Here is a 17,766-nt window from a genome sequence, read left to right as displayed (position 1 = left end):
GGATTCCTCTGCGGGATTTTTGTGCAGTTCTACCTTTCATGCCAGAACCTGGAGCAAGAACTGAAATGCGTTAAACATTGATGGTGTACTGCTGAGTTATACATAAGATAGAGTTTGTAGTAATCCTGATTTAGTATAAAAAATATGTGCGTGTACTTCTTTGTGCACAGGGCATTCAACTGAGGTTTGTATTGGAGTTGTTTGTAGCCTAAAGGCTTGTGTTAAGGGAAGTTTAAAAAAAAAAACAACAAAACACAACAAAAGATCCAGTGCTAGGTCAGCAGCCAATATGTTAAGTTTAGAAAATTTGGAAGAATTAAAAAATGTATTTATTGGAAAAGTTTTCTCCAAAATTAGGCTTGGAAATTTTTCAAATAATTCTGTAAGCATTGAACTTTAATGCTACTGTGTGTGTATTTATATTTGATAGGCCTCAGCTGGGGGAAGTGACAGATAGAGGCAGTGTCTTTCTCGGAGCCAGATTGCTGTGACTTTTTTGGAAACTAAATGTCCCTGGGTCTTATCCCATTCTCTCAGGCAACTGTTCTGATATTCTAGTAATGGTGTGAAAAAATAACTCAGCCGAACTTTTGTTTTAATAACTGTATATGTTGCTGTAGAGACTGTCTATTTATTTTTAATGAGGAAAAAAAAAAACAACCCAAGAGCCATGCTTTAAAAGCCAACATCCATCAGTGAATCAAAGGAAAAGTAACTAACAGCCTCAGCAAAAGAGACTTCAATCAAACACTGCTTTAATCAGATTCTCCAGGTTCTGAAGACTTTCAGTGGTAGCCTAAAGGGCAAATTGCCTGCAAAACCGAGTAATACAGCCGCCTTAATTGCGTGTACCTGGTGCCTGCACCAACTTTGATGGAAAATGCAAGGCTGGTGCGAGCAGAGCAGTGCTGGGCCATGTGAGACCTCATCGATGATTCATTCTTCCTGTCACATGAACCCTTACTGTTTTGCTAATAAGCACTTAGTTGCATTTTAGATGCCTGGAATCATTTAGAAGTCTGGAAGGCATTTGTGTAGCTTGTCCATTAGAAGGAAAATCTGTTTTCTATAACCGTATACCTTATAGAGCCTCCAGCTCGATCTGAAAAAGTAACTGCGTTTTTTGTGGTGTTACTTAAATTTAGTGATTCAAAGCTAGCGGTAAGTCCAGCTTGCTTTCTCCCATGTAACTTAACTGTAAGAATATATATTTCTCATTCTTATTGGCAGAAGACTGCAAGAATTAATGATATCCTCAGCTTTCTGTGTCCGTTTTTGTTTCATCTCTGGCAGGGTTGTCATATCTAGTGCTTTCCTTTCCCCCTCCTTGGTGACTGCGCGTTTGGGCTGTATGTCGTCTTTCTTCCTTTCTTTTGAGTATTAGGGATGTAGCTGGAAATGTTCTGCCCTGCCACCGTGAAGACAGCGAGCCATGCGATGCGCGCGGTACCTGGAGAGCGTCTGTAGCGTGTCGGAGCCCTTCGTCGTTTATCGTAGCCTGGGCCCTGTACGTGCAGCAGCAAAGCTGGCGTGAAAGTATTGAATTTTCATGGACGGACTGAAAATGAGCCCGGTGGAAGACTTTCTGAAAGTTCGTAGAAAGCAGAGCTGACGGAGACTGAATTAACCGGCTTGGCCTTTCTGTGTTTTGCTGGATCATTTGTTAGACGACCCCTCTAATGTTGTATCCCGGCTGTTCTTGTGTCTCTGTTGTCTCTTAAAAGCAAATCCCCCTTGTTTTAAGGTGCATTCGCTCCACAAGTCACAGTCTGCTCTTAATGACTGAGCTCCGTAGGGCCTGTAAAGTGGGGTGCTCTTGCAATTTGGCGAGCGTTGGTGCTGCGTTAGCTGGTTGGAGAGAAGAGCGAGGCGCGTTGCCGCTGCTGGCGGCGGCAGCGGCGGCTGCTAATTGCTCGTGCTCCGCGGCGCTGGCGAAGCCGTGGCTCCCGCGAGCGGGACCTGCCTCGCTCGCCTCCGTGCCGCCTGGCTGCGCGGAAGGATCGGCGGGAGCTGGGTCCGCGTTTGGCCAGGGGCCGGCGCTTTGAACCTCCTCTTTCCCCGGCGTCGCGGGAGCTGACCCCTCGGGTCCGCCCGCAGGGCTGCCCAGGCCAGCGCTCGCTCTCCCGCCTCCTTCAAACGCCGCTGCGAGGTTAATGCTAACTCTCCTAACAGCAGGCGCGGTTAAAATCTCCGTGCCGCAGCTGGCCTGGGTGGCTCTGACGCTTGGTCACTTGGTGCTGCGTCTGCGGGTGCTTGCGCAGCCCGTCCCGCCTGCGGTCGTCCAGCTAACGGCAGAGAAGATGGAACGGTCCACGCTTCTTTGCCGGCTTGCAGGACTTGGATGTCAAACAGTGTAGACGTGCGGGGGTTGTTTCTGTGCGCAAGTCTGATGAATTGCACTTAAACATCTGAAAAAGCTTTGGATTTGATATCACAGAGGGCATGGATGTAATTTGATCCTTTGATCTTAGGCAGCAGAAGGTTAAAAAATAAAGATACAGGACAGTTATGTGCAAAACAAGACCTTCCTTTAGAGGCATGAGCTGATTTTTTTTTTTCCCTAAGATATATAACTAAAGAAAGCCAGAGCTTAGTAGCAGTAATGATAATAAAAAGCCCCCTCCCCCCCCTTCTTAAATGCTTGGGAAGGACTTGAATGCTGCTGTGAAAAAAGGCCCTAAATGCCTCCCCGAAGAAAAGAAAGAAAAACATCACAGATTGCTTCTGGAATATTAGCTTTAGTATGCGTGAGGAAGAGTTGTTAGGATGTTAAGAAAGAAGTTGCGGAATTGCTATTGCTTAACGGTGATTGCAAAAGAGGGTAGTATCTCTCTATCCAGGCAAGTGGTTCAGTCCCAAGGTGACCTCTTGATATGAGTCGACTTTCTGTTTACAAACTTATTTTCTCTGTTAATGAGATGATGCGAAATGGAAAGAGCACAAAACTTCAATGACGGCTCATTTTAAATGCCGTTCCGACGCGTTCTGCTTGGGATGCTCCCGGCCTAGTATTGCCAGCAGCCGGGATCGAAGGCTGTTYGCATGCCTACTGCATGCAAGTGGCACGCTCTATATTTGATAAGCTTTGCAGTTATTTATACAGAGTCTGTGGGAAGCGCAGTGCATAAAATAAGCTGTCTTCCTTTCAGTCGTATAGCGTGGCAGGGTGAGGGGAAACGGCAAGGTTTGTGCTTGCCTGTATCATTATGTAATGCATCTGCCGAAAAAATTGTTCTTCGCAAAGCCACAGACAGCGCTGGAGTCTGCCCTTGGGTAGCTCTTGCCATTTCCTCCCTTTAACCTCAGGCAGACGCAGCGGCGGCTCCCAGCTAGCGCGAGCTCAGAAGTCGTAGCGAGTTGTTGGGAAATGGTCGGGTGCTGAAGACATGTACGCTAGGCTTTGCGCACGTCCAGGTGTGCGAAGGTATGACTTAAAGACACATTGAAGCTGACGTGGCCTGTTGATCATTGCAAGCGGGAACGCTTTGGAGCGAAGCACGGCAACTGCTTGAAAGCCCCGCGATGCCGCGAGGCAGCCTTGCCCGACAAGAGGCTGCCGTATGCGATTAAAACTATCGGGCTAATTTCACAGAACTTGGGAAACCTTTCAGAAGCTCAGCTGGGCTGCGTATATCCCTCCCTCGTCAGACTGGGGTTTCCTTTCCCTCTCTCTCTCTCTTCAGCTGTCATTAAACTGTGCATGGGTCTTTTCAGCTGCAGAATGAAGAGGAGCCAGGCGAGACTGCGCCAGTGGTAAACGATGCCCCTCCGCCTTACAGCAGCATTTCTGCGGAGAATGCAGGTAAACTCACCCGAAAGGAAATAGCTGCGTTTGGTCTGCTGTTCTTTCTTACCGCCTTAATTGTTCTCCTTATTGACCGATGGCATTGCGGCTTCCTTGCTAGGGCTGGAACGGATCAGAATTGATCCGAAGAGACTATTGTTACTTGTGGTTTAGAAGATGCAATTTGGCTGCGTTGATCTGATGTCATCCCATAAAGTGGTGTTCAAGTTGCATTTCTCAGTGCTCTTAGTAGATTGAAGACAGTTAAAATCTAAGAGCTGTGAGGGTTTGTGGTTCCCCTCTCATTATTCGGCATTTGAGTGATACTCTGCTTCTTCCATAAAGAACTCGTTATTTAAAAAGGATTAAATAATTTACCTTTACTGCAGTTTTCAATATCTATGGACTTGGTCATAAGGGTTATACTTCTTCTGAATCATCATGCTGTCATATGACTCACTAACAGCTTTAGCGAAACTACTTTTTTGTGCTGGTTATGTATTTTTGTTTAGGTAAATCTCTTCATTTCTCCCTCCAGACCATAGTCAACTGTTACAAGATTCAGGAAACAAATGTAATGTATTGTCAGTCTCTCAAACAGCCTGTCGGCTTTGGCTAGAAGTTTGAATATTGTGTTTCTCAAGATACCTATTGAGCTATTGGTGCACTAGTAATAAAGATGTCCCCATTAATTCTGATTCCTTAGCGCATCTAAGAGGTTGGGGCTCAGAAGTGCTATATTTGCTTTTTGTTTCAATCCCTTTCCCCTCCAGCAGAAAACAATTTGGAATCTTTTTCTGGAAAAACTGGTCACCAGTGACCTAAGGCTCACAATGATTCTTCTTTGACTCACTCGTACCACTTGGAGTTTGAAAATATGAATACTTCTGTTTTATTGAAGCCATGAGAGACACAGCATGTATTGTTGTTTTAAAAATAAGTCCAGCCAGGCATGTTAAAGGAGTGCTCGTCGTATTACTTTGTATTCGATAAGGTGCTCCTGTGTTTTTAGCTTTTTTTTTGGGAGGGGGGGAGGGTGAGAGGGATGGTGGTAGGCTAGAAGGGTACAGAGGGAACAGGAGGTGCAGGCTTTGAAGATTTGGGGTGTTAGCATATTTTGAAGTCTTCTGAAATGCTGCTTGTTCCCAGCCTGACATTCTTGAGGAACTGGCAAATTGCGTTCTATATAATTTTCTTTTGCAGCTTATTTTGACTACAAGGATGAGTCAGGATTTCCAAAGCCTCCCTCTTACAACGTGGCCACAACACTGCCTAGTTATGATGAAGCAGAGAGAACTAAGGCTGAAGCTACGATTCCGTTGGTTCCTGGAAGAGTAAGTGCACTGGGCTGGCTGCGCGTCCTCCGGGTTCCTTGTGTAGAAGGAATGCGTTAAGTCTTGTCCATCAAATGTCCTGGCCTTTTTTTTTTTTTTTTTTTTTTTTTTTTAACTTTCTAGGATGGTGATATTACATGCTCCCAAGAGTTCTGGGTGTGTGTTTTTTTTAATTTTTGTCCAGGCAGCTACAATGATGTAAGACACCTCAGTAATGCCAGTATGTGCTATCCAAATGGTTTGGCAAGCTGACAGAGGCATTGTACCGTATCTGTGTGCACTGTTTTGTTTTTTTTTAAAGATTTGGGATTAATTTTCAGCCAGCTAGCATATCTACCATTGTTACTCCTTCCACTTAATAAGTTGACTTTTCCAGGGGTCAGTGTAGCTGATGTAAGAATGATAAAGCCATTCTCTCTGTTGGAATATACTTTTTTCATTTTTGTTTTCAACTTCATCCCTTGTTCAGCCTGTTCCCCAACCCTGCTAGCATCAGATATTGAGTGCTGGTAATACTTCTCTATAGGAGCTAAATTCCTTGTTGCAGTCATATCTTTAATTTTTCTGATGAGTAGGGGAATTCTTTGTAGCCAGAAAAAGAGCATGCCTAATTTTGGCTACCTTAAAAAAATTACTGCCACTGACTTGATATTTCATGCCCTTGGGATTTTTTCCTGCTGGCATTTTAAGCCTTTTGAGACTTAGGATTTTTTTTTTTCCCCTAGGGGGATTTTCTTAAATGTAAAATAAGCATTTTGTATTCCTCCACTGCACACTGCTTTTTGAGAGCTGTGCAATTTGCTGGCCCTTGCTTGAAGAACCACGTGCAGACTTTGTTTTGCTATATGGATTGGGCTGTCTGAAATCCACTCACCTCCTTTCTCCCTTTGGTTTGCAGGAGGATGACTTTGTGACACGGGATGACTTTGATGATACTGATCAGCTGAGGATAGGAAATGATGGCATTTTCATGCTAACTTTCTTCAGTAAGTACATGATGGAACTTAATTTTCTTTAATCAGTGACCCTGAGTAGCTAGCGTAGTTTCCCACTTATGTTTATGTAGCACCAGGAAAAAGCTGTATGTTCCAGTTTCAAGGAATTTGTTTTTTCTTGGAATACAAAGAGGGCTTGACCTGCTGCTTTTCTCCTGCTTTCTCAGTGGCGTTCCTCTTCAACTGGATTGGATTCTTCCTCTCTTTCTGTCTGACTACTTCAGCTGCAGGACGATATGGGGCCATTTCTGGGTTTGGTCTGTCTCTTATTAAGTGGATCCTGATTGTCAGGGTAAGTTGTTTAGTGCAAAAAATACATACACAGATGCTGCTCTCTTCCCTTTTGCCCTCCGCCCTAGCTCATTTTTTAGTTCATCTCTATTTATATTGAAATGCATTTTGAGCCCTTGTTCAGTGAGGACAGAACTTTTCCATCATGCTACCCTGTTTAGATGGTCAGATGCTGGGGTTGTTATTGTAATAAATGAGAATAAAGATTGCATCCCCAAGTATGTCTCTTTTTGACTTAGCCATTGTATTGGATCAAAATTCGTTTGTATGCTGAGCAGTAATAAAATTCTCATCTTCACATAACGTTTATCCAGGTAAAGCAAGCCCTACCGTCAGCAGAGCAGTTTTTCTCTCCTGTAGGATGTTCTTCAGGTGCTACTCTGAAACATAAATATTCCCTAAAATGTGGGGGTTTCTATGAGCATGACTGATGAGGGGAGGGAAATAGGGACTGGAAAATTAGGAGGTGTGAGTGGTTTTTCGCTGAAAGAGCACGCAGTGCCCTCTTGGCCGTGTGGCCGGGGAAGCTCGCTGGTGCCCTCTGGTGCCATGTACCTGCGGCACAAGCAGCAGGTGGTGAGAAGGAAGGATGCTTTCCTTTTTAATTGTATTTTTCACATAAGTAAACTCTGTGCCTACCCGGCTTGTTAAAAGATGCAGTGTTTCCCTGCTGCCCCCGATCAGACAGGGGAGGGAAAGGGAAGGAGTGACTGGTCGGAACTGGGGTGTATGATAGGAGCCCGGGTGCAAAGGCAGGGTCCTGCTGGGAACGGACGTCTGCCTACAGAAGCAAGAAAGGCTGACTTAATATTTTTAAAACTTGGAGGGAGGAAGGAGAAACCTTCCTGAAAATAACTTAAAGGATACAGGTGTGCTGATGCTGTAAGAAATGAAGTGGGGGAGTGGGGGAAGCCAAGCTGAACTATTTTTTGGAGGGAATGTGAAGAAATATTTTTCAGACAAGCTTTATGCAGAGCCCATGAAAAGCTGGTGGCTGTGAAAATTCCATGCAGACATTCCAGGCCAAAGTTTATTTGGAATTTCAAACCAAAAAGCTCATTAGATGTGCGTAAGTAGAAGTAGAGAGCATTAGCATTAGAGCTGTCATGTCATTCCTAATCTTCTTGAGCTAGGAATTAGATTTGTAAATGTGGTATCTATTAACTTTTTCTGTAGAAAGTTAATATTTTAGGGGGCGTCTTGTAACAGTGGTCCTAAGTACTATGGGCTAGAATAAGAAGTGTGACAGAAACGGCTGCCCTTAACTCTAGATTTGATTTAAACTTTGGATTAATTTTACCTTTTGTAAGCTTTTTAACTTGAATAGAATGAAAAAAATATATACAGTATTTAACACTGACATAACGAATTTCAGTACTCTAGTAATGTTGGTGCCTTTCATTCAACAGGTAGCAATTTTCCCAGTAGAAAGTATTGTCAAAGGGTTCCACAGATCTGGGATTTCCCTTTCAACAGTACTTCTGTTTGCTGAACTATCTGGCCGTATAGTGTGATTAGCACGATGAACTGTTGCAAACCTTGTCTCCCCTTTCAGAAGCTGCAAATGTGACTGAGCAGCAAAGATGCAAGGGCAAGTGGGAATATTTGTTCAGTAGTGTCTTTCTGCTCCTCTGACTGCAAGTTTATGGCTGCCTATTGAACCTATTCCATTCCCCTGAGAGTTTGTAGTTTGATATTTGTGTAGAAAAATCTGAAGTGAAAATTCATGAAGCTAGTTTGTTCCCTCTGATCTATAGTAACAGTTACAGAGCAATGACAAGTAACAGTCTATAAACCTTCCTGAAGGTAGAGGGCTTGATTTGGTTACTGCCAAAATTAATTTGGTTACTGAGAACAGATTTGGGTTCAGAAACTGTCAAGTGCTCTAACTTGTGGGTTTTGTTTTTTGTTTTGTTTTTAGTTCTCCACCTATTTCCCGGGTTACTTTGATGGTCAGTATTGGCTTTGGTGGGTTTTCCTTGTACTAGGTAAGTGCTTTGTTTTGGGAGGAAGAGGGATTTGAAACGCTGTAAAGTGCAATAATGTTTTCTGTGAGCATAGCTTTACTGGCTATTCAGATATGCATGTTTAGGTGTAAAACTGAAATGTAACGCTGAAAATACTTATCTCATGCTCTTACTGGATGCTTTCTAGGTTTTAAAGGTACACATAGACACTGTCCTTTTGTTGTCATTTCTTGGTGGCAGCGTCTCATTTATCATCCAGAAGGAGTAAAGAACAGAATGATGCTCGTCTTGATAGTAACTGCTGTCGTATCTGTTCTTATCACATCTTAAATGGAAGAGTGTTTTGACTAAATAAGATACAGGAACGTAGCCTGTGAAAAGGTCATGTCTGAAGTCGGTGGTACAGGTACCGACACAGGGCTAGTTGACACACGGGCTTGTGGACAATCAGAAACTTTGTAATTGGCTAGAGAACTGGCTAAGGAAGGTTCGTTTTTGAGATTGCATGAAATTGAGAGATTAGGTGTCACCGATGCCAAAAAAGTTCTTATATTCAATCAGCTATCGTGCATCCCAGCAATTTAGGTCTCTCTGGGGTAGCAGTGGTGAGCTGAACTGCTGTTTCTCTAGCTGTAGAAACAAAATCTGTGTTAACTGGACAAATGTGTTTCTTTCATCTAGGTTTTCTGCTGTTTCTCAGAGGATTTATTAATTATGCAAAGGTTAGGAAGATGCCAGATACTTTTTCCACTCTCCCCAGGACCAGAGTTCTCTTTATTTACTAAAGGTAAACTTTCTGCTTTCCTGATTTTTTTTTTTTTTTCTGTTTTGTTTTTGACTCATTTGGTGACTCTTTCAAGCTAGATATTTTTTGCTTCAATATTTTTAGAACACAGGGTAATAGAAAACATAGGTTTTTCTTGGTATCCCATACACAGCCCTGTTTCTACAGATCGGCAGAGCAAGAGTCCAGATTGATGTGGCTGCGAGCAGAGAAATACTTGACATTTCCTCCAGTTTTTGCTTTGAAGAATTTTAGACGCATTAGATTCTTTGACTTGAATTGTAAAAACAAAATCTCTGCCCCTTGGCATGACACTGTATTTTTGGCAGGTGGGTCTTTCAGAATAAATAACATGCCTGAAACATATGGTATCTCCTAAATGTGAGTAAAGGTCACAGACAAAATGTGGGTAGAAGATTATGCCAGTGTCTTTGGCTTATGTCCCAGAAAGAACGATTTGTCTGAACTTTGTATGCTGTTTGAATTGTCTGCCAAGTTCCTGGAGAAATTCAGCTCTTGAACGCTTTTTCTCCATGAAAACCACTCCCACATATTTTGAACATATTGTCCTACCTGACCATTCTTCAAAAAAACATAATGTCTAAAAGTCTTTAAGGCTGAACCTTAACATTTTTACCTTCTTAATGGGACCTTAAAGATGGAGGCTTAAGTATTTGAACCCTTCTAGCATAATTTCCTTGTTACAGCAGATGACGGCCTTGCATTAACTGTCCCTCCCTGAGGGGAGGGAAGTGCTGTAATAGGTTACTTCCGAGACGGTGAGTGCAACCTGATGCTCCCTTTAGAAATATCATAATAACATTAGATTTCCCCAAGACAAAATTGAAACAGTTGCAGCTGGAACAGTGGCATAAAGAAACCAGACAAACTCAGGCTTTACATTGGGTGTCATTGAATTGCTCAGAATTTTAAACCAAGGCTTAATATTCCAAATCCACTTTCTTTTTATTAGAAACTGCAAATTGCATAAGATTCTGCTTCATTTTCAGTCTGTAATGAGAACGTGCTACACAAAACAAACATTGTGCTGTGTTTTCCAGTTTGAGTTTTCCAGTGGCGATAGTGTGTAATATAGTTCTTAGTCAATTTATTTAAGTGTTTGTTTTGTTTAACAAAGTTGCTGGTTTATGGTGGACTGTTCTGTTGACCTCCTCCAGGATTTGTGGTATCCTCCGAACATCCTGCTGAGTCACCAGAGGGTTTGATTTCCCCAGTTGTACAGTCACATAGTTTGAGCATTTAAATATCAGATGTTTCACCTGTAGTTTATTCTTCTCAGTGAACACGTATTTTTCTTCTTCTTCTTCTTCTTTACTGAATGTTACTTTTCATTTATTTTAGGAACTGTGTGGTTTCTTATTGCACAGCCTTTAAGGCCTGTGTTTGGAAATGCAGATTATAATTTTAGATACCTTGCTTGAGTCCTTGAAAAAGCTTGTGAGGATGGAGGGATTTTTTTTTTTTGGTCATTTTAGCACTTTCCAAAAGCACTGTCTCTTACAGGTGTATTGAGATAATGTCCAGTATCGCTTCTAAAAATTATGAATTTGACACTTCCACTGAAAATAAGTCTTTAATCCTAAATTCTGAGAAAGAAAACCACAAGAGACTTGGATTTTTAATACATCATTGTGCTTCAGATCAGCTTCCCTCTGTAGGGCGTAATGAAAAGGGCATGGTAAATGTTCATTTTCGTTTTAGAAGGGGACTAATTTTTAGAAAATGAGGCGGGCAGGAGGAGAGGCATAATTTGTGTAAGTCAGAAAATAACTGGTGAAAACGAATCTCGCTGAACGCTTGGCGTATGCTGTTTAATCCGTGTGTGCTGTGAACCGACACTAGGGCTGCTGGGGTTTTCCTTTGCATGTGACGGCACGAACTGGGCGAGTGTCGTCTCGGCAGAACGCGGCAGCTGTGTGACAACTGCAGGAGTTTGCTGGTGGAGGTCGGGTTTAAACAGCTCCAGTTCAGCATTGCTGGAATAGACAATTTAGGAGAGCTCTTGTCTCTTTTGTACCAAAACATTTGGTCGAAGAATAGAAAGAAATCATAGTCATAGTGGATGAGTACAGCAAATAAAAGCGTGAGTCAAATTTTATTCTGTTCTCGTAGTGCAAGTGCAGTGAAATTTCATGTACCTTTAGTGTCTATGCCAGTATTTCTAAGAGCTTGTCTGGTCTAGTGTCTCTTTCTTTTTTTACTTAAAGAATGTTAACTGTTCAGAACTGTAAAATGTGCATAAAACTACTGAGCATTTTGCCGTCACTGGAGTCGTGTCGTTGTGCAGGGAGATATTTCATAAGCCTTTAGACATCCTGCACTCTGTGAACTACATCCTTCTGGTATCCAAAATAACAGTCTAACTATAGTGTTTCAATATTCAATATCCTTCTCCAACAGATGTTTTCTGGCAAATGTCTTCCTGCGTTAGTGAATTCTCCCTCAAGAAGTAACAGGACACCTGCAGGAAGTGAATCAAGACTCTGAAACAGAAGAAAAAATAATCACCTGCTTTAAAATAAATAAATAAAAGTACTGTTGGAAAAAAGGAGAAACATTTCTTTCTATTTGTTTCTAGGTGTAAAATTTTAATAATTAATGCAGAATTCTGTAATCATTGAATCATTAGTGGCTAATGTTTGAAAAAGCTATCGCAATCGAGTCTGTGACGTGCTAATAAAGCCTTATATAGTATCTGTAGTAATTTCGGTAGCATGAGCGACGCCCCCGTAGCCAGCAGGGGACGGTCGTGCTTTATTTCGTTCTCCRGCCGAAGAGCGGGTTTGGACGCTGGTGTTTAGTGTACGGTGCGCGTGATGCCGACGGCCCCGCAGGGATGATCTCGGAAGCTGAAGGGATGGTATCGCCGTGGCTGCGTACCCTTCTGCCGCTTGAGTCGCGCACCACCTCTGCTAGCTCTGTCTGAAGGGAAAAACTGGTCTACGCGATACAGATTTTTAAGGTATAATTGGAAGAGTGTATTGTTTTGAAGGTGGCGCAAGTATTAATTTTTTTAATAGTCTATATTCTAAATGTTATAGTATACTTTACTTTCATACTACCTACTTTTTTGACTATATAGGGGTTTTCACAGTACATGTTGGTAGTGTAAAGATGGAAGATCACATTGCAACTTTGTATAAAAAATCATCTTGCAAAACAAAGGCCTTTTTTTTTTTTTTTCCTTTGGCTTGGGACTTTTGAGACAATTCCTAACATACCCGTAATTCTTGCTTTTATAATTTATGTTAGCAGAGACTATGATGTGTTATAAATGTAGATTTAATGTGCACTTTTGTGCTTTCTGCCAAGTGGTAATTCACTTTGGAGTTTTACTATGTTAAAACTGTAAATATAGCAGAACATTAATAAATGTCACTTATGTAGCAATTTTTGCTGTAGATGATTGTTTAATTTAGATTATATACTTTATTRTTTCTGGTTATTGACTACAAATGCAGATTATCCGATGAAATTTCTTTACTTTTCCACAGAAGGTATAAGACAAACTTGATTACGTTCTCCACTTCAAGGTATCTTTCTTCCTTTTCGTAGGCAGATTTCCTAGTCCTGAGGCGGTGTTCGGTTTCAGCCTCTTTTTCCGGCAGTTCAGGAAACAGTGATTCCGTGCTTTTTTTTTTTTTTTTTTTTTTTTTGTCTTGCATATATAATTTATCTGCTCTGTGAAATGGTTTATTCATAGTTTTGGTTCGTGGCAGAACTTCACGGCCGTATAGTCTCGACAAACAAGCAGTCGGGCTGACGAAGATGCATGGGGGTCACGCGGACACTTCCTTTTTAAACACGGATGAGTGTACACAGGGAGAATTATTAAGTTTATCCTGCAAGGCAAAATCTGTAGCATTGGGGAACTCTGAATCGCATTTGCCCAAACTTGGGAGATTAGCCTTGTGTTTATTCTCGTGGCGTTTGGGCCTTATTTGGTCTTGTGCATTGAGGGAAGCGGAATATTTGGCATTCCTGTTTCTGCTYGTTCGGTGGCCGGCGGACTCGGACCCCCGGTGCTCGCTTGTGCCCTGCAGTAGCCGTCCGGCTGCCGGGAGCGCAGCGCAAGAGGGGGCTTCTGCCGAAAGGGGGTCGCTAGCAGGCCCCAGGGGACCGCGAACGCGGACTCGCAGGGTTATTTGGGGTCTCYGGCGGCTCAGCCGCTTTCGCACGAGCGGCGGGTCCGCGGTGATGGGCTGTGACCTCCCTGCCGGCCTTGGTCAGCCCGCCGGCTTTCTCCTCCTGGCGCTGTAAGCCTCCGAGCAGGTTCGGGCAGGATTCGGACCTCACCTCTGAGGAACGGATCTCATCCCTTGATGGCGGAGAAGCAGCACGCCCTGCCCTTCCCGGGAGAGGGGAGGGAGTGGCGCCGGCTCCGCGCTGACCGCGGGCAACGCTTGTGTCCGATTTCCGCGACAGCTTTACCGCTCGCGGCGTCCTGCTGCGGCCCCGCGGAAGAGGCGGCGACGGGATTTTGGTGGGGCTCGAGTGGGCTGTTCGCGTTGCRTGTTTTGGGCTGTATGTGCCCGAAAGGGGATCTCTGATGCATCGCTGCTTCCCCCGCCCCGTTTTGGGTGTGCTCAGGTTTTGGTGACCCCGGGACTGTGTGGGCTGTGACCGTCCGAGTGCTCTTAGCCCCCAGTTTCAGTGCAGACRCCGTGGTTGCCCGACCACGGCTCTGAGCGAGGCAGGGACCTGCAGGAGACGCTGGACCTCTCCTTTAGACTGAYCCAGTGTCCGTCTTTGGCCCCTGCTCTCTGGAGGGTAACAAGAAAGGTAACGGAGATCCAGACCCTGTAGTGAATCACCCTCAACTCAGTAATCTCCCAATTTCTGTGCAAGAACCGTCAAGCTTTCTAGCATTCTCTTTAGCCAAGTGTGCCTGCAAGAACAACCGGGGCTTCTCCACGCGCTGCCCATGGCACGCGTTCAGTGTGGAGGTGCTGCAGGATACCGGGACCTTCATGGGAAGAGCGGTAAGTCCCGCAGATGAAGACGTCTAGCGCTTCATGCCGCCTTCCCTGGGACTTGCCCTGCCGGGGGATGTTGGCAGCCCAACCGCACCGCTCAAGTGGCAGGGCAAGACCAGCGAAGCCAAGTACTGTTCGGAAGGGCGGACTGACAACTGCTGCCTTCACGGAGAGGCGCAATTCCGTTTGCCAGGAGGCATCGCGTCCTGACCCTCCGAGCCGCTTCCCGAGCGTGTCCAAAGGACTCCCCGCGGCGAGGCTCCGATAGCGCTGCGTGAGCCGCCGAGCTGCTGRGTTTGCGCAGACCTCCTCCTGCGCGTGCAGCGCTTTAAATTGCGCTGAAACGTCCCCATCGTCTGTGCGGGCAGAGCACGTTTCACCAACTGATACGCTCCCTGCTGGGATCTTCTAGGAGATGGACTTGGTAATTTAACAGCCCTTTTGCATTTCTAGCATCTCTAGCTTTAGTTTACTAATAATGATTGGTGGGAACACCTCCGGGTGACATTTGGGATCTTGGTGCCGTGCGGGGAATGGCGCTTCTGGTTGCGATTTTCTGACTTGAGGCGTTTTGCGACTTTCGCGGTTTTCTTCAAACCCTTCCAACGGCACCTGCCGTTCACGGTTTGGTGATGGGTTCCCCGACCTTGCTGAGATCCGCAAGGCGAACGCAGAAACGGTGGATCCGCAGAAACGGTGGAGCTGCCGCTGCGCTGGTTCTGGTAGCCGAAGACTCCTTAGGTTCATTTTAACGCATCTTTACGGGGTAATTCTGCAGCTGTTTTTTAAAGTGGAGCTGCTGACCGTGGCTTGTGAAGAAGGAAAGTTGCCTCGCAAGGAGCTGCTCCCGCCTTGTGCTGTCCCGGCACAGGTAAATCCACGGCGAGTCTCTAACTGGGTTTAACTGGTTTACATCAGTCCCGGGGTTTATGCAGGAAAACTGGACTGTGCTACAGAGAAGTGGCTCTTTTGTCCAAATATTAGAATTATTCGGACAATCGACTTCTTTTTTCTTTTGCAATCATTTAAAGGCGTTGCAAGGCTCTCTTTGCCAGGTGCGTCAGGACACATGTCTTGAGGCCCTGTTCCCGCTTCCCGTGCAAGAAGGAAAAGCAACACAAGGAAAGAAGGAGCGGCTGAAGCACGAACGCTCTGCGCTGAGGAAGGCAAAGGTGCCTCTCGGACCAGGGAATGCAATTCAGCGCCTATTCCCATCTGGCCTTTGCCAGGTGCCGTTGCCTGGCGCTTCCGTGTTGCCGGGTCCCGCCGGGAGGTGCGGGAGCTCGCTTCCCTCCTTCGCGCCGGGAAGCAAGCCTGCGTAGCACCTGCTGCGGCTTTGATGGCTTCGTGCTTAGGACATGGCACAGCTTTAACTGGAAGGAAAGATAAACAAATGTCTCGCAAAAAACACGTATGATAAGCCAAACCGGGTAGCGGTTGGAGTAATGAGCCTTCTCGAAAACTCCTCGACTGCAGAACATTTACAAGCTCTTTTACCAGCCCTGCTTACCGCTTATCATGTAAAAACGTTTCACAGCGGCGCAGGAAGGGGCAGCAAGTTCGCTGGCCGAGTCGCGTTACAGAAGCCCGAGTCCGTTTCTTGCTCGGAAAAGCGAGCTTACGTCAGCTCAGCATTTGCCTCCGCGGTAGGTTAAGGAAGCCGCGCGCGTTTCCCTTTTAGGTATCTCCTGGGTCGGAAGAGTTGCGTTAAAGTCGTCGCGAGGCCGCGTTGTGCTGAGAATCGCAGTAACCTTGAGCAGCGAGGGGCGTCCGTGTCCTGCAAACGGTTCCGAGCTGGTTTCCGTGTAAAACGGTTTTATGTAACTTTTCTGGGATGATACCTTGTGCATAAATAGCAATGAACTTTTTTTTTTTCCTTTCAATTCAAGCCAACAGAAGTTATGCTCAGAATATCTGCGGGCTGCGTTACTTTCACAGTCGGCACGTCAGGTCCGTCGGCCGTGGAGCAGCGCAGCTCCGCCGGGTAAGGAGCCTGCGCCAGCGTCTGTCCCGGGGCAGAGCTCTCCCGTCTCGCACAAGGTTTCAGAGTCGGGCCCGCGTGTCCTCCTGTCTGTGTGCTCTATGCCAAAAGAAATGCACTTGAATTAATATCGTAGCCTTGCTTTACCTTCCTAAAGGTAGGAAAAGGCAAGAAAATCAATGGGCCAGCTCGTGGTTTTGTTTTTTCTCTCTAGGTGCTGGATGTCTGTGGGCAGTTCCAGCTCACGCGGGGTCCCGTGCTTCCCAAGGCGTGCCGAGCTCCAGCAGGGTCTTGCTTGGGCGCGCGTGTGTGCGATGAGTGTTTCACATCTGCGTCCGTCTCTGCAACGCGCAGATTGCAGCCAGCTGCCCGCGAAGACGTGGCTCCAGGCGTGCGTTGGGTTTAGGGAATCTGGGAAACGGAAAAGAGACGCAGGAAGCAATCACTCAGAGACGTCCCTGGATGACAGCCTGCCCTTTGCGTGTCTACCGGAGGCGGTAGAGACCATCCCGGTGATCAAAATCCTCGACAGCCGGGGAGGGAGACGGGGGCGACGGCAACCGTCGGCGCGTGAAGCCGCTGCTGTTTGCCCGCACCTCGGTGCTCGGTGTCYGCCCTGACCCGGGACATTTAACTTCCCTGCTCTTCTGGGTCGGACGAGGGTGAGGAAGGTGGCCGACCGGTGACAAACTTCTCCAGGCATTTAAATACAAAACATGGCCCCCGCTTTTTTCTGCGCTTTGGGTTTTTTTCTCTCTCCATGAAGTTCATCTCCCGGGGGCTGCAGGTGCTCGGCTCGAGCCGCTTTTGGGTGTCCCAGCGGCTCCCGCGGAAGGGAACCGGTGCGACGCCCTGGGAGAGAAGAAAACGCTGCCCCGAAGCGCAGCAAGGTTTTTTGGGTTTTTTTTTTGGTTTTAATTAGCTTATACAAGYGATGTTATGCTGAGCAGGAAAAAAGCGTTTTCAAAATATTTCTAACCTCTTGGTGCGCTCCAGGGGCCCTTCGCCTTCCCCTGCCGCCGCTGTTTGCAGGCTCGAGCCGCCGGGCAGGAGCTGCTGGTGGGACTGAGGAGCTTCCCAGCACGGCCTTCGGTTCACGCGCAGCCTCCGCCGTGGGGAAACGCCATGGGAAAGGGCAGCACGGGCCTGTCCAGGAAAAAACCCCCACCCATTTACAGCAACGCAGCTGAAAATCGGAGGGATGATAAAAAGGAAAGCCCGTCTTCACCCAGCTTTCGCGTTTGCCCTTTGCTGCTGTTCTGACCAACGGGGCTAGAGAGCTGTAATTAAAGACCCGGCGGCTCTAATTGGAATCGGTTTAAACTCAAGGTCAAAAATCCCTCCTGGCGCTTCCTCTTCCTAATAACCACCAGCAAAAATCAAACAAATCCAGCCGGCTCCAGCCACTGGTGTGCAGCCAGCAAAGGTCAGCGGCGCGATAAGCAACGGGRCGCCCGCGAGCGCCGCCGGGGGAACGGGCACGGCGCGGGGGCTGGCGTTTCGCGCGAAACGCCGGCTTTCCTTGAGCCGGTGAAGAAACCGAGGCCCTGATGGGTTGAAGAAGGGGTTTTGGCAGGTGGCGTTAATTTGGGGGGCGTCCCCGCGTCCCCCGTTGGCTCCTGCCGCCCGCCCG

General features: G+C 46.1%; 1 protein-coding gene across 1 annotated transcript; it reads left to right on the top strand.

The window, feature by feature from the left end:
- Nucleotides 1–1,432: 1,432 nt before the first annotated feature.
- NDFIP1 (Nedd4 family interacting protein 1) lies at nt 1,433–12,566 on the top strand. Its single transcript, XM_026063529.1, has 8 exons — nt 1,433–1,507; nt 3,709–3,802; nt 4,988–5,118; nt 6,017–6,104; nt 6,281–6,405; nt 8,326–8,392; nt 9,053–9,158; nt 11,577–12,566. Exons 1-7 carry the CDS (start codon nt 1,433–1,435, stop codon nt 9,154–9,156), a joined length of 684 nt encoding a protein of 227 aa, XP_025919314.1. The 3' UTR covers nt 9,157–9,158; nt 11,577–12,566.
- Nucleotides 12,567–17,766: the final 5,200 nt, after the last annotated feature.

Source organism: Apteryx rowi, unplaced genomic scaffold, assembly GCF_003343035.1.
Source record: "Apteryx rowi isolate R43461 unplaced genomic scaffold, aptRow1 scaffold_2, whole genome shotgun sequence".
NCBI lineage: Eukaryota > Metazoa > Chordata > Aves > Apterygiformes > Apterygidae > Apteryx > Apteryx rowi.
The sequence above is the reverse complement of the archived record's forward strand: the minus strand, read 5'-3'. Positions and strand labels throughout refer to the sequence as shown.

Coding starts and splice junctions, on each gene's coding strand:
- NDFIP1 (XM_026063529.1), top strand. CDS start 1,433: ATGCGATGCGCGCGGTACCTGGAGAGCGTCTGTAGCGTGTCGGAGCCC. Junction 3,803..4,987: donor CATTTCTGCGGAGAATGCAG/GTAAACTCACCC, acceptor TTTCTTTTGCAG/CTTATTTTGACTACAAGGAT. Junction 6,105..6,280: donor TTTCATGCTAACTTTCTTCA/GTAAGTACATGA, acceptor CTGCTTTCTCAG/TGGCGTTCCTCTTCAACTGG.